The sequence below is a fragment of the Corythoichthys intestinalis genome, chromosome 3 (genome assembly GCF_030265065.1).
Source record: "Corythoichthys intestinalis isolate RoL2023-P3 chromosome 3, ASM3026506v1, whole genome shotgun sequence".
Lineage (NCBI taxonomy): Eukaryota > Metazoa > Chordata > Actinopteri > Syngnathiformes > Syngnathidae > Corythoichthys > Corythoichthys intestinalis.
In genome coordinates, this window is record NC_080397.1 from 38304364 (window position 1) to 38318003 (window position 13640).

General features: G+C 38.5%; 1 protein-coding gene across 3 annotated transcripts in view; it reads right to left on the reverse strand.

Annotated features, from left to right (window-relative positions):
• si:dkey-91m11.5 (PH_BCR_vertebrate and RhoGAP_Bcr domain-containing protein) overlaps positions 1–13640 on the reverse strand; it is an 83304-nt gene that overhangs the window by 8511 nt on the left and 61153 nt on the right. For 2 of the 3 annotated variants that reach the window (XM_057830982.1, XM_057830983.1), the window contains 11 exons: positions 13229–13350; positions 12916–13081; positions 9647–9766; positions 9408–9483; positions 9218–9322; positions 9049–9123; positions 8625–8722; positions 8364–8495; positions 1857–1916; positions 1568–1677; positions 69–208 (listed from right to left, as the gene is read on the reverse strand). In XM_057830982.1, the coding sequence (XP_057686965.1) occupies positions 69–208; positions 1568–1677; positions 1857–1916; positions 8364–8495; positions 8625–8722; positions 9049–9123; positions 9218–9322; positions 9408–9483; positions 9647–9766; positions 12916–13081; positions 13229–13350 (1204 nt within the window). Of the gene's footprint in view, positions 1–68; positions 209–1567; positions 1678–1856; positions 1917–3285; positions 5262–8363; positions 8496–8624; positions 8723–9048; positions 9124–9217; positions 9323–9407; positions 9484–9646; positions 9767–12915; positions 13082–13228; positions 13351–13640 lie in introns of those variants that run through there. The other variant, XM_057830984.1, reaches the window with a different exon arrangement.

The following is a 13640-nucleotide window of genomic DNA, read 5'->3' on the forward strand; positions in this document are numbered from 1 at the left end:
CACAAAGGTCACGTCTTCAGTTCCGATCAATTTTCAAGTCAATCTTTGAATATTGAAGTGAAACTCACTAGATTCAAAGGCAGCCTTAAGAGCTTGGATCTCAGTTGCAACACCCGACACTCTGTAGATACCCACTTCCTCCATTCCTCGACGCTCTATCTCCTCAACACATTGCCTCACAATGAGGGGAACCTTAGAGCGTTCCCGTCTGTAACAGAACACAAAAAAGTCTAATGTTAACTGAATACCGTAATTTTCGGACTATAAGGTGCAACTGACTATAAGCTGCCACCCACAAAATTTGACACGAAAACGGCATTTCTTCATATATAAGCCGCACTGGACTAAGCCGCAGCTGCCACCTTCTGTCAACACTGTTATCGTCTAACATGCCTCCTAGCATGCATTGCAGCGCTACAGATGTAAAAAAACAATAAAAATTCATGTTCTGTGCTAATTATTTCTTCAGTTACTCGTCCAGTTTTTTCATTAATTGCTAGTTTTGGTATTTGGTAACACTTTATTTGACAGTGGCGCCATAAGATTGTCATAAGACAATCATAATTATGACATGACATTGCCATGAGCATTCATGAATACTTATGACATATGTCATTTTGTGTCATCCGGCAAATTATCTCAATTTGAATGGATGTAAGAGATCTGAGCAGGACATAAATAGAGTACGTGACATAATTCGCCGGTTGACACTTAATGACATCTGTCATAATCTTTCATTAATGCCCGTGATAGTGTCATACCATAATTATGACGGTCTTATGGCAATGTTTTGACGCCGCTGTCAAATAAAGTGCTGCCTATTATCCCAAATAAATCAACAAATAAGCCACACTGGACTTAAGCCGCGTGATTCAATTTGAGGGGAAAAAATAGCATTTTATAGTCCGAAAATTACAGGTTAACCAACCACAACATTAGATTAAAATATCAAACAGGAAAATTACATTTCTGGAGAAATTTCATGGGAAAGCTTTCATGCAGGTTAGTAAATGTCTATTGATTTGGGGAACCTTTTGGTCAAAAACTTGACTTTTTCATCAAAAGTGTAAATATGTTCATTTTTGTTGTGATATAGTGAAATGTGAATATGCAAAAATGCAATAACTGCATTGGTTTATTTAATGGGATGTTTTTGGTTAAAAAAAATCCACCATTGGATATTTTTATGGGCTTGAGAGTCAATGGGGACTAAAGAATATCTATTTATTTATTCATAGTGAAATGTTAATGAACGAAATGACATTGATGATCATTTTTGGTGGTTTGGTTCAATTTGAATGGAAGCTGATTTGGGCCTTTTTTATATGTCTGATTTGACCATAGAGTCAAATTACTCCAAAATTAGATGCAGTGCATTGCAAGAGATGCATCAAAAAATAAGAAAGCTGTTTTGAGCACCATGATTATTCTCACAGCCTCCAATAATTAAAATTCAGAACAGTGTGTTCACTGAAAATGAACAAAATATACTGTACTAGTATGTCATCTTCTTCAGCCTCCAATTTGACAATTTGTCAGATTTATGAGTGACAGATGAGCAACTCACTTTGTTACAACATTAATTTTCACCCCAAACACGCCAGACTGTTTCCGTGAAGGCATGCGCTTGAGACTGAACTCTCTGCTGGTAAACTTCATTGAAAGTTTGACTTGAACCTAAAAAAATAACGCAGGAGACAAGGAACAGAAAAGCATGTTACATATTTTAGAAAGAAGTCAGCTTGCAAACATTAAAATGAGAACTGCTTTTGTAGAGATAAAACATTTGTCAGGGCAAATTTAAGCCGTCTTGTGCGGTAGTGTGTTATACATACTGTATGTCTTGCCTGACTTACCCCATTCATAGCAATGACTGTTCTCTGCCAGTCTTTGTTTTGCAAGTTTTGTGGATCCAACTGTGAAAATATAATGCAAATAAAATAAGTCCATGTGCTAAGTATTATTTTCAATTTTCATCATAAAAAATAGTTTTGAATAAATTGGCGTTAAACGATTTAACATCCTCGACATTGATTTTGAATGTATTTAGTATGTTACCACTCAGGGGAACAAAAATGTGTTTCTCTACTTCAGTACTTCTCAAATGGTGGGGCGCGCCCCCCCAGGGGGGCGCAGAGCGTTGCCAGGGGTGGCGCGAGTGACCTCGGGGAACACATTTTTTTTTTTTTTTTGCCGTACTAGAATAAAGTGTACTTGCACATCCACTCCGTGGGTGGCAGTGGCGCTCTCATTTTCAAAGTGCGTGCAGTATTTTTGAAGTAAGCAAGAGCACAAGGAAGCGACTCATGCAGACTTGCAGAGCTGGACTCACGCAGAGACCCACTGTCTTCTCCGGTTCTCACATGTCCGGCCGAGAAGTGCCGTTTTCGGCTTGGGATCGTCATGACCACCGCCCTCACCTACGGTTCTCCCTCGGCCGCCGAGAATGCGCTTTTTTCGGGCCGTTTGCCTTTTGGCTTTGACTTTTAATATAGTGGGAAATGAGGAAAGACCACTGTTTACTGAGTCTAAAAATGATTATTGGGGAGAGTCTGAAGCCAAATCAGTTAAGACGCCACTTAAAGACATTAGACCTCAATCTCATTGATAAGCCGCTTGATTGTTTTTCAGCGAAAACGTGCCGAATATTGCCAATTGTCACAATCGTCACGCTTTGTCAGTGTTATATCAGTAAACCAGTGAGCACTGTGGTGAATCAGCGAAAATAAAAACTTTCCTTCTGTCCAAAGACACTTTCCCCCCCACTTCTATTCAGTTTTGTTTTTTTCAGTCAAAATTTTTGGCATGTTGTCCTGAAGAGTAAATGTTTCTAATAAATTTGAATTTGTTATCATTTACTGATTTTATTACATTTATTTTTCAGTTTCAAGTGGTCAAAAATGTACCTTGAGTGTATTTTTACAGTTTGGATGTGACTCTTTTTTTTTGTTTGTTTTTTTTTGTTGTTGTTGTTTTACTTCATGCAAATTGATGCGCGTTAAGTCTTTTCTGTTACAAGCAAAACAATGTTAATAAAGTTATACTTTATTATAAGTTGATCTATGTTACTTTTTGTCTTTAATAGAAAAAAAAGGACACATTGTTAGGCTGAGGCGTACTTATAATAGTAATATTATAGACAAATGATACTATTTACAGTGGCGGCAGAGAGTTGGGGGGCGCGAAACATTTACGTCTTCCTTGGGGGGGCGTAACAGAAAATAATTGAGAAGCACTGCTCTACTTGGACAATGTTATGCAGATCCATGGACTTTGCATGTTTACCTTCGGTCTTAGCAGACTGCTACGGACTCTGTCCCAAAGACGGCTTCCCGTACTTGGGGGTTTCCCGGGCGCCATATCAACCTCTTCCTCCACTGAACAGACTGTCTGACACACACTTTCCTCACTGGGACTACACTCACTCATCCTTTCTGGCATGAATCCGTCAACTTTCTCAAATGTCCTTTTAGCTAACATAAGGCAAGACAACAACAAGTCTACACTAAAAATTAAAGACAAAAGAACAGAAGTAACGGGTCCATCTTGCACTGATGCATCATCTCTTGTCAAAAATCTTCATCAAAGAAGCCAAGGCAGATAAATCCTTTCCGAACTTTCTAAATACATTGTTATGCAGTCAGAGTGCTTATTCCAAAGGGGTTCAAAGAAAGGAACAAAGCCATGCAGCCTGCTGACCATGCTGCCTTTGTGTTGTTCTACTTGCCCGTTGGATTGGAGAGATTACCTTAGAATCCCCTCCTACCCTCATTATCGACGTGCTCACGCCTTCTGTTGCCTCTCACTGTCGTAAGTGCTAAATGCCAGCTTGGCAATTGAAACTAAAAGGGACGCTTTTCTGCACAATTGAGTAGCTGTACAGTGTTCTGTTAAAAACGAAATTAATTGCAGAAAGCTGATGCCTGAATCATTGTAACAAGCAATCCTCAGAATAGAAGTTGATTTAGATGACCTACTGTAATGTAATGACTTTATAGCATGTGAATATGCATACTTTTTCCCATTTCTAATAAAGCACAATTTTTCCCCTCAAAACTATGTTGTGTCCTAACCCACCTCATCCTATAAAAGGGAAATCCCTTCACCAATTGATCAAAGAGTGCTTTGTGTCTTCCTACCTTCGGTATACCGTGGACCAGTGCCAACGGCTACATTTGGTCAACCCAAAGTCTAATCCACCCTCTGTCACAACATTCTATTAAAGGTCAAGCTGATGTGACCCACCAGCTAACACACACGTCGCTTCTTTTTTGAACAGCAAACGCGTCCCGCGGGCATGATTAGACAAAAAAGGCCTCTCTGGTCAGCAAAGCAGATAAATCACCACAATGAGGCTTTTCCACAAATAAAAGGCAGATTTAACAATGCTTTCATTTTAGAGAAATGTGTTTTTGTTTTATAACCTTACTGAAACTTCAAACTTGGCGGTCCGTATGTACAGTATGTACAGTGCCCTCCATAATTATTGGCACCGTGAGACCAAGATTGAGCTTTTTGGCAACAAACACTCTAAGTGGGTCTGGCGTGCCACGAAAGATGCGCATGCTGAAAAGCACCTCATACCCACTGTGAAGTATGGGTGTGGGTCAGTGATGCTGTGGGGCTGTTTCGCTTCCAAAGGCCCTGGGAACCTTGTTAGGGTGCATGGGATCATGAATGCTTCTAAATACCAGGACATTTTAAATCAACATCTGTTGCCCTCTGCCCAAAAGCTGAAGATGGGTAATCACTGGGTCTTTCAGCAAGACAATGACCCTAAACATATGGCCAAATCTACACAGAAATGGTTCACCAGACACAAAATCAAGCTCCTCCCATGGCCATCTCAGTCCCCAGATCTTGTTTTGTTGGCAAAAGGGGGTTGTACAAAGTATTAACACCAGGGGTGCTAATAATCGTGACACACATTATTTGATGTCAAATAATGTTTCTTTATGTGGGATTTTTTTCCTCACTGAATGAATGTTCTTGTATTGAAGGTTGGATTTTTCTCTTTTTTTCCATTAAGGTCCCACATTATTTGAATAAAAAAGAAATATTAGAAGCTAAAAAACACATCTTTTTCCAGGGGTGCCAATAATTATGGAGGGCACTGTATTTTCATTTGTGACATTCAGAATAGGTTAGTTTGCGGAACAATATTTTTTAGTTTTGGTCTGGCAGCTGTTTGTAACAAATTTTTGAAGGTGGAATCCAAAACCGATCTCAGTTTTTTTTTTTACCATGTCAAGTTTTTGAACTATAGGATCCCCATTTTCATAAAAAGGAAAAAAAAACATTAAAAACTGTACTTAACATACTTGCTTGATTAAAAAAAAATAACATTTGACATACTACGAAATATAAAAGAAACAGAACGGCTACAATGTTTATTTTACACGTCAACGAACACTTTTTTTCCATGACGATGACAAGACGATCACGAGCTAAAAACGTGTTTTGGGAGACAAAACAAAAAACAAGACTAATGCCAGTTTTCGTCTGACGTGACGAGAACGAGACAAAAATGTGCAAAAGTTTCCCTCACATGTTCACAATGTGTGACATTTTATGTGCAGTTTGCCTGCATCGTAGTAGTGTCTGGTTGTGTAACTCGCGGTGCGGCGCCCCCCCCCCCCCTTCCCAACACATCAGGGTGTCATTTCCAGTCTCCATGCAGGCTTGCACACACGGTCAGATTTGTTTTCTTGGCCAGAGAGAAAATGCAATGTTGCGTTAGCCTTTAAAGGCCTGTGCTGAGTAGGCATGTGCCAGTATGAGATTTTGAAGGTACGATAACCGTGAGCAAAAATACCGCGGTTTCACGGTATCACGGTATTGCAATTATAGCTCTAAAATTTTGAGATGTATGGGTTTACAAAAAAAAAAAAAAAAAAAAAAACATTTTCCCATTGAAAAGGATTTTTTTCAGAAAATATTTGCAAATTGGAACATGAATATAATGTGAAAATAAATAAATTAACAAAAAATAACAAATATTTTATATAAAATTAAAATAAATAGAACCAAGACTATACCCACAGCCACAGCTCAAGTTGCTCAATATTAGAGCGAGAACAAAATAATTGCTATAAAAAAGTAAAAACACTTCTAAATAAAATTAAAAATATATACTGTATGACTTTTTTTGAGGGAGAGAAGCTCAAGTGAAGTTTCGCCATTTTCAGCCACTGTGTCAACTCTAGTCTACATGATGTCATGCCTTTGTGTTAAAAAGAACAAAGAATTCATAAGTTAATAAGTTAGTTAAAAATGTATAAGTTAGTTTTATAAGTTAGTTAAAATGGAAATATTGTTGAGGAAAGGTTTCAGCTTGTGTTTGGAGGGTTTGTTTTGGGGTTTGCTGGCTGTTTAGCAGAATAGCGTCACTGACACTCACGGCAACAAACAGGGGAAGGGTGAGCGCTGCCGCACCAAGCCACTTCGGCTGCATTTTGGCACATGAAAAATAGCGAATACCGTACTAAGGTATGACGGAAAATTTTAGTGGTTTTGAAACCGCGACGTTTTCACACCACGGTAAACCGTGAAACCGGTAACCGGCACATGTCTAGTGCTGAGTGATCATCACACACTAGATGTAACTCATAGCGTTAGCATAGCATTCGCATTACGGCGAGCGTAAAACTCTCGAACAACTTTTTTTTAATTACAGGTCGTGACGTTCAGGTGGGTATCATTAATTGAAAATAATGTACGGTACTGTTTTCCTAATGAGTGTTATCACAAAGCTGGCACTGTCCTTGTAGATAGACGCTACAATATGTGCTCGTCTGTCAATGTTCATTCGAAATAGTTGGAAACCTTAAATTTATTTATTTATTTATTTTTGGAGTATTTTTAAAAATTTATTTCATAGACAAAAACATTTTTAGTAAACGTCGACTAAAACTAGACAAAATTAGTCTTGAGTTTTCGTCAACAAAAACTAGACGAAGACAAACACATTTCGAGATGACTAAAATATGACTAAGACTAATAAGTATTATCGTCCAAAAGACGATAAAAATCTAAGATGAAAATTAAAAGGGCTGCCAAAACGCTGATTTTTTTTTGTACAAAGGATATGGCTTTTTGTGTGCATGTAGTGCAACTAGTAAGTACCAAGTAGATAAGCTGTGAGGAGGAAAAAATGTTACGCGATAAAGGGAAAAACTGAGTCAACCCAAAAATTCAGACTAACAACAGATTTTATTGTCAAACTGTTGGCCAGTATTATTTCTGATGTGAAATTGGATGGCGTTTTCCTCATAAAGTATTCCCACGTTTTTAGAAATATAGTGGTAACTCTACATACGAAGTTAATTCGTTCCAGGACCTTGTTTGTAAGTCGAAATGGTCGTATGTCGAGCAGGATTTTCCCATAGGAATACATTATAATTCGTTCCACAGCCCAAAAACCCTACACTAAATCCTTAATAAATACTGCTGGTACTATTACAAATGGCAATTACAGATTGCAAAATAAATAAATTATAAATAAAAATCTGAATAATATAAAGAAATCAGGTTCTTTTGTAGCGAACGTTTTTTGCTGTACCTGAACGCACCGCGCCCAAGGGTGGTGAGCTTGAGAGTTTGACTTTCAATGTTTTCTTCAGAACACCATCAACTTTGGCAGTCAGGAGGCGTTTTGTGTTGAACAAGTTGTGAAATAAATGAGAAAAAACGTGACGAAGCTGGCGATTTCTTTGGCGATGTTACCACAATAATAATTGTCAGCTTAACTTATAAAGACTGGCAAACGGTGGTCGGAGGAGGACCGTGGAGATGTATTGTTGAGCCAGTTCACGGCTGCGCACCCTATGCTCATATTTTTCTATAATTTGCATCTTCTTTTATAAAGGCAAGCGGCACCTTTTTCCTTGTTTCACCACCTGTACCAAACTTTTTGAAACCTGTGTTGATTTCTCACACAAGAAAATTCGCCGTGCTTTCGTCTGCGGTGCTGTCATGTCATCGTATTTCGAGCATGTCGTCAGATGTAGAAACAAATGGCGAGTCAAATTTTACATCGGATGTCGAAAAGATCGTGTGTCGAAGCGATCGTATGTCGAGGTACCATTGTACGTAGGAAACACTCATAAGTGTGTCAAATCACCACTACAAACAACTAACAGCTATCAGTCATAGAAGTAATGTACCCATTTAACTTTTTTTTAAAATTTATTTTTAGGTGATTTTGTTCTTGTTCATAACATTAGAATCTCTTTGCTTCAGCAAATGTGGCATAATATGAATGTTTATCTGCCCCCCCCCCCCCCCCCCCCCCCAAATAACGCAAATTGATAACAGTATCCACCTGTTAAGTGGAAAAACTTTGGCAATTCAAATCAACCTACCTTAATCTGTCCTTTGACCATAATCTTGTCAGTCATCTCTCCATCTTCTTTGCTCTGCTTGGGTTTGTTGCAAGATTTTTCATAGCAGAGCAGCCTCAGCATCTGGGAGCCTTCCAGCTCAATCTCAAACTCCTTACAAGGAAGCAAGCAGACAGCTCAGTGAAGACCCTTTTGTCACCGAATCCATAGACATGAGTGCACGAAAAAAAAAATCTATTTAACAAGCCCTCTGCCAAGAAATGTCTTCCTATAAAGTCTCACCTCATTCCAGCTAGGCTCTGTCGAGTCCCTGTACACGCGCGTTTTGGCTTTGTTGACAAAGTACCCAAAGGAATCCACCTCAAGAGAGCAGTAAAGGTCTGATAGGTACAAGAGGACATAGTAGAAAAATCAATAATGCAAAACAATGGTCACCGATTTTGCTATTTATTTATGTATGCATGCATACTGTGTTTGTATAAATACACTTCCCATGTGGTGTTATTACAATTCTCCTTACCATTTCAATTAATGGCTTTTGGAGTTGAAACAAACAGTGAGAAGCTTAAATAATGTGTGAGGTTGTACAAAGCGTTCCTGACTAATCCCACTTGTCCCTGCAGCTGTTCTTCCAGATGACAGCCTCAGAGATGCAGCAGAAATTACTGTACAAAGAAGCCAAAAAAATCATGAGTATTTCACTCACTTGAGGTTTGTTTGAGACCTGATGCAGAGTGTACAATGACATTCAAGAAGCCGTACAGTCCGGGAGATTCATCATCTATGTTGGAAACAGGAGTGAGTACGCAGCTTTAGATCAACACTGCTTTCAGTGCAAGTTTGTTTAAAAAAGTAGAAACTATGGTAAACCTCACCATCTTTGTTCATTGTCAGTGGAATAGTGTGGACAGTCTGGAGTTTCACGCATGAGTTAGTAAGCATCTGAAGTTCTAGGGATGTCAGAGAGAAGCTCTTGAAACCTAGAAGACAAAGTTCAGACAGCCTCACATAGGACACAAAAGGACTAAGGCATCATTTTTATATGCAAGTAGTAAAGTAACTTGCATTTCTTCTGCTGCTCACGAATGGTCTCCCTCCATTCAGCACGTTCATAGTCTGACGAGATCAGAAATGTGAAGCCCTGAAGGGACCAAAGCGACTTTATGGTTTAATGTGGTCAACTGCTGCAATGACAAGCTCTTAACAGCAGATGGCAGCATGAACACAGTAGAAACAATACTTGAGCAGCTAAATCACAACATTTAAACCGCTTTAAATTTTGAAATAGTGAGGAGATTCTGGACCTTGCCATTCCTGTTCGCCACTCTGAAAGCCATGTTTGGTGACATGAGGAGAAGCAAAGACTCCTGCTCTGATAACCTCTTCCTCAGTCGCTCCATCGCCTTGGGTCCTTTGGCAGTTCTCTACAAATAAACAGAAGCAAGAAGTATACGTCAAGAAAGTTCAATTACAGAATACACATATGGCTCAATCTAGAAAGAGAAGACATTTCGGCTTTAAAATTCTTGAGAAAAAAAGCCTTCAATTCTCTGGTTTTCTGCTACCTACTCGTTACCACCTAACACCTGAAAAATCCAGAAAACACCAGTACAAAAACGAAAAAAAAAAAAAAAAATCCATCACGGTTCTGCTGGATCAAAGGCTTAATTAGGTAACTTTACTTTTCATTACATAATTGACTAGCTATTTGCAATATTTGGCATAATCATATTAGCAAGGTTGGAAAGCCGAACTGTTATCTTTTTCTCAGTTGTAAAAGCTAGCCATTTAACTAGCTGTTACTATTGACAAGAGGACACACACATGTAAATAAGGATAGTTATTAATAATTAAAATAATTGTCTTCTTCTGTTAATATGCAGAACAGGGTTGCATGCGATAAGAGGAAGACATTCAAAAACTTGGGCGACTGAATGACTGCAGCCAATGAGTTAATATTTGAACATAAATACTAGTAGATGTTCTTTTTTAAATTATATTTTTCTTCACCCGATTCCGATCCCCGGGTATTTACATGACCAGGCCTAATTTCTAATTATGTAGGGTGACCAAACATCCTCTTTTGCCCGGACATGTCCACTTTTTACATCCTGTCCAGGGCGTCCGGGGGTAAGGATGCAACAATACTCGGTTTTATATTGAACCTTTCAATACCCCCTCTTCGATTCACTACGCAAAAACATTCAACCCAATTGAAAAAGCTCCTAAAATGTATTTTCCAAACTTTTTTTTGAAGTTTCTGTTGCTATAATGTCCGGCGCAACTTTGCTTTGAAAAAAACAAAAGCTATGAGAAGGCTCCCTTCCCACAAGCAGCACCCCCTCCACTACTCCCCCGAACTGCCTGAAGTGGGGGAGCCGTAGCGCACGAGGATGATTGCTCGTGAGGAAAGCCAGAAGTTTAAGGAGGCGGCTTGCTGGCTTCAACGTCGTACAGATCCATTGTGTGGCAGCATTTTGGGTTTGCTAATACGCTATCCCCACTCGTTCATATTCAACAAAGACTGTCTTTGCGAGTATGTACCGTAATGCCCGCCAATATATTGTTGTCGACTAGGCTGCTACGAATAGCCTCGGTTTGACACCAGACAGCTTAACACCCAGGGACACAGAGAGCTAACTCACGGTTACATGATGAACAATGAGTGGCAAATTAAGAGCGCTGTACTTCAAACTCGTCCTGTTTATGAAAGTTTATTGTCAAAATTGTCAAATGCTGGTGTTGTGCAGTAACGAACAGACGAGACTTCTGTGGTGTTTGTTAACTTTTTTAATGCCCCGACAACACTCACGCGCACACACTAGATATCATCAAATAGCAACCTAGGTGTGCTACGTTAGATTCCCCCAAGTTCCATGCCACTGGCTGCGTGAGCCCAGAGTGATCATGGGACGCATAGTCCATATACTACATCGATGAATTAAAAACTGTCATAACTGAATGGAAGCAAAGCAGGCCAAATCAATCCATACAAGTGACTATAGATAATGCTTCAAATATTGTTAATTCAGTACGTAACACAGATGGACTGCGACCACAAATAAGTTGTATTGCTCATGTGGTAAACATAGCTGCTAAGAGCTGTAGCAATCAACAGTGTGCCCCGCCTCACTTTACAAACAGTAAAGATTGTTCACAGCACTTTTATACAAAATTTCTTCAGATCAGCAAGAAGTAAGCACACAAATATTATGCACTAAAATGTATGTTTATATGATGGCATTGTTTTTTTTGCTTGTTAGAAAAATAAAAAACGTTTAAAAAAAATTAATAAAACTTTTTAATTTTTGTTTCGGAGCATTAAATGTATTGCTCCGGTAGCCTCGGCTGCTGGTGCGAGGTGTCAGTGAGGTAAGCCGCGCTAGGTAGGCATTATGGGATATTTAGTTTTGAACTGCTGCGTTTGGAAACATGCTGGTTGAAGTGTTTGTCAGTTTATTTCAGTTATTGTTTGCATGCAATCTAGAAGACTGAATGACAATAATAATTGAGGGGGAATAACAATTCATTAACGACAACTGTAATAGTCTTGAGGCTACGGTTTAATTTACATTATTTCACTGGAAAGAGAAATGATCTTTTTGTTAAAACCGGATTTTCTACAGAAGAGGTATTATTCGAACACTGTCTAGGATTATTTATTTGTACAGTAAGAATTGAAAAGACAGCTATTAGTTTGGATTCAAGGATTCGCCAATACAGAAGAGGCATTTTTTTAAAATCACTATTTAATTCCAGTGTTTTTTTAATTTTTTTTTTTCTCATTATTTTAGGAATAACAAAGCCTCTTAGGTAACCTCTGCGAATTTGAATTTGTGTCTATAGTTTAACTTTTTTGGGTTTTTTAAATAAAACTGAATTTTTCTATCCAGGCGGAGGAGGCACACTTTAAATTTCTTAAAGTAATAAGGCATCTTTGAGTGAACTTCAAGTAAAACTTACCTTTTTCAAAAAGCTTACTCTGGGTAATTTTATCTGACTATCTTATTTTTATCTGATTTGTATCTGACTTTATCTGTGTTTTTGTCTGTTTTTGCTTCTACTCTTTTATTCTTAGTCTTTTTATTTTTTTCCATGGTAATTTGCACTTTTGAGATTTTTTTTTCAAATGTAAAGTGCGTTATGAATAAAATGTATCATCATTATTATTCTTATTAAAATTTAAGTATCTCGAGGCTGGGCCGAGTGTCCTCTTTTTTGGAAATCAAAATATGGTCACCCTAAATTATGTGATCAGATTGGGGACATCCCCATAAAAAATATTTTCAAAGATTGTTTTGTCTTTTTTTTTTTTTTTTTTTAAGATTTGGTCTCAGGAAAAGTAAAGCTATCAAGAAATTGCACATTTTAGTGTTTCGTATGTGGATTATTTAAAATTGGAAGCAGAGATGTAAAATGTCCTCCCAGTCATTTGTGTCCAATGCGAGTCAGAAGGCTAAATGCTTGAATTTGGGGCATCAATTCTGTACCTTGCTCAATAGCACATCGGCAGTGCATGAAAGCAGACTGGCATCTCTACAGCAAGGTCTTCATTTTGTCAGCGAGCCCTTACCTTTTCTCTTTGGATTTCATTCTTAATTTGGGACAGTTTAATCTTCATTGCATCAATTTCCTCATCCTGAACCAAAGGGATCGGGGTCGACTCACAGTCCTCAATGGTCTGAAAGGTCAGGTCGACCAGTGGAATGTACCACTTGCACTCATACTGTTGTCCTTTCCTGTAATGGAACACATTGTGCATACAGTTTGTATCAAATGTCCATTTTACGGAACTTTAGCAGCTTGAACAAGAAAGAATTTTATCTTGAGTGTGAACCAGTAGAATATTCAAGTTAGAGGCCAGGAGTTGACTCGGATTCACTCACCCTGCTGCCTGTTTCTTCAGTTTGGTACAGAGTAGCAGGTCAGTGAAGAGGAAGACATGACGGAGTTTCCTGGAACCTTCAACTAGCTCCACCATGAAGCGGTCCCTCAGAAGTTGACGATTCTGACACAAAGAAGCTACTGTTACAGGAACTACAGAAGTTACATCATCACGACTAACAATGTTTAGTGACTAAAAATATTAACTCATTCACCGCCAACTGAGGTATATGTATAGTATTCACAGGGCATGTGCTTTGGTCTTTAGGAAATCAATGACAAATTAAAAACACCTATTAATGGCGATTCCAACCGTAAACTTCTAATACAGTGCCTCTCAAATATTTCCTGTTATGCACTGTTAGGAAAAAGAAAACATTTTGTGACGATTTCTTGATGATGCGATTCAATATT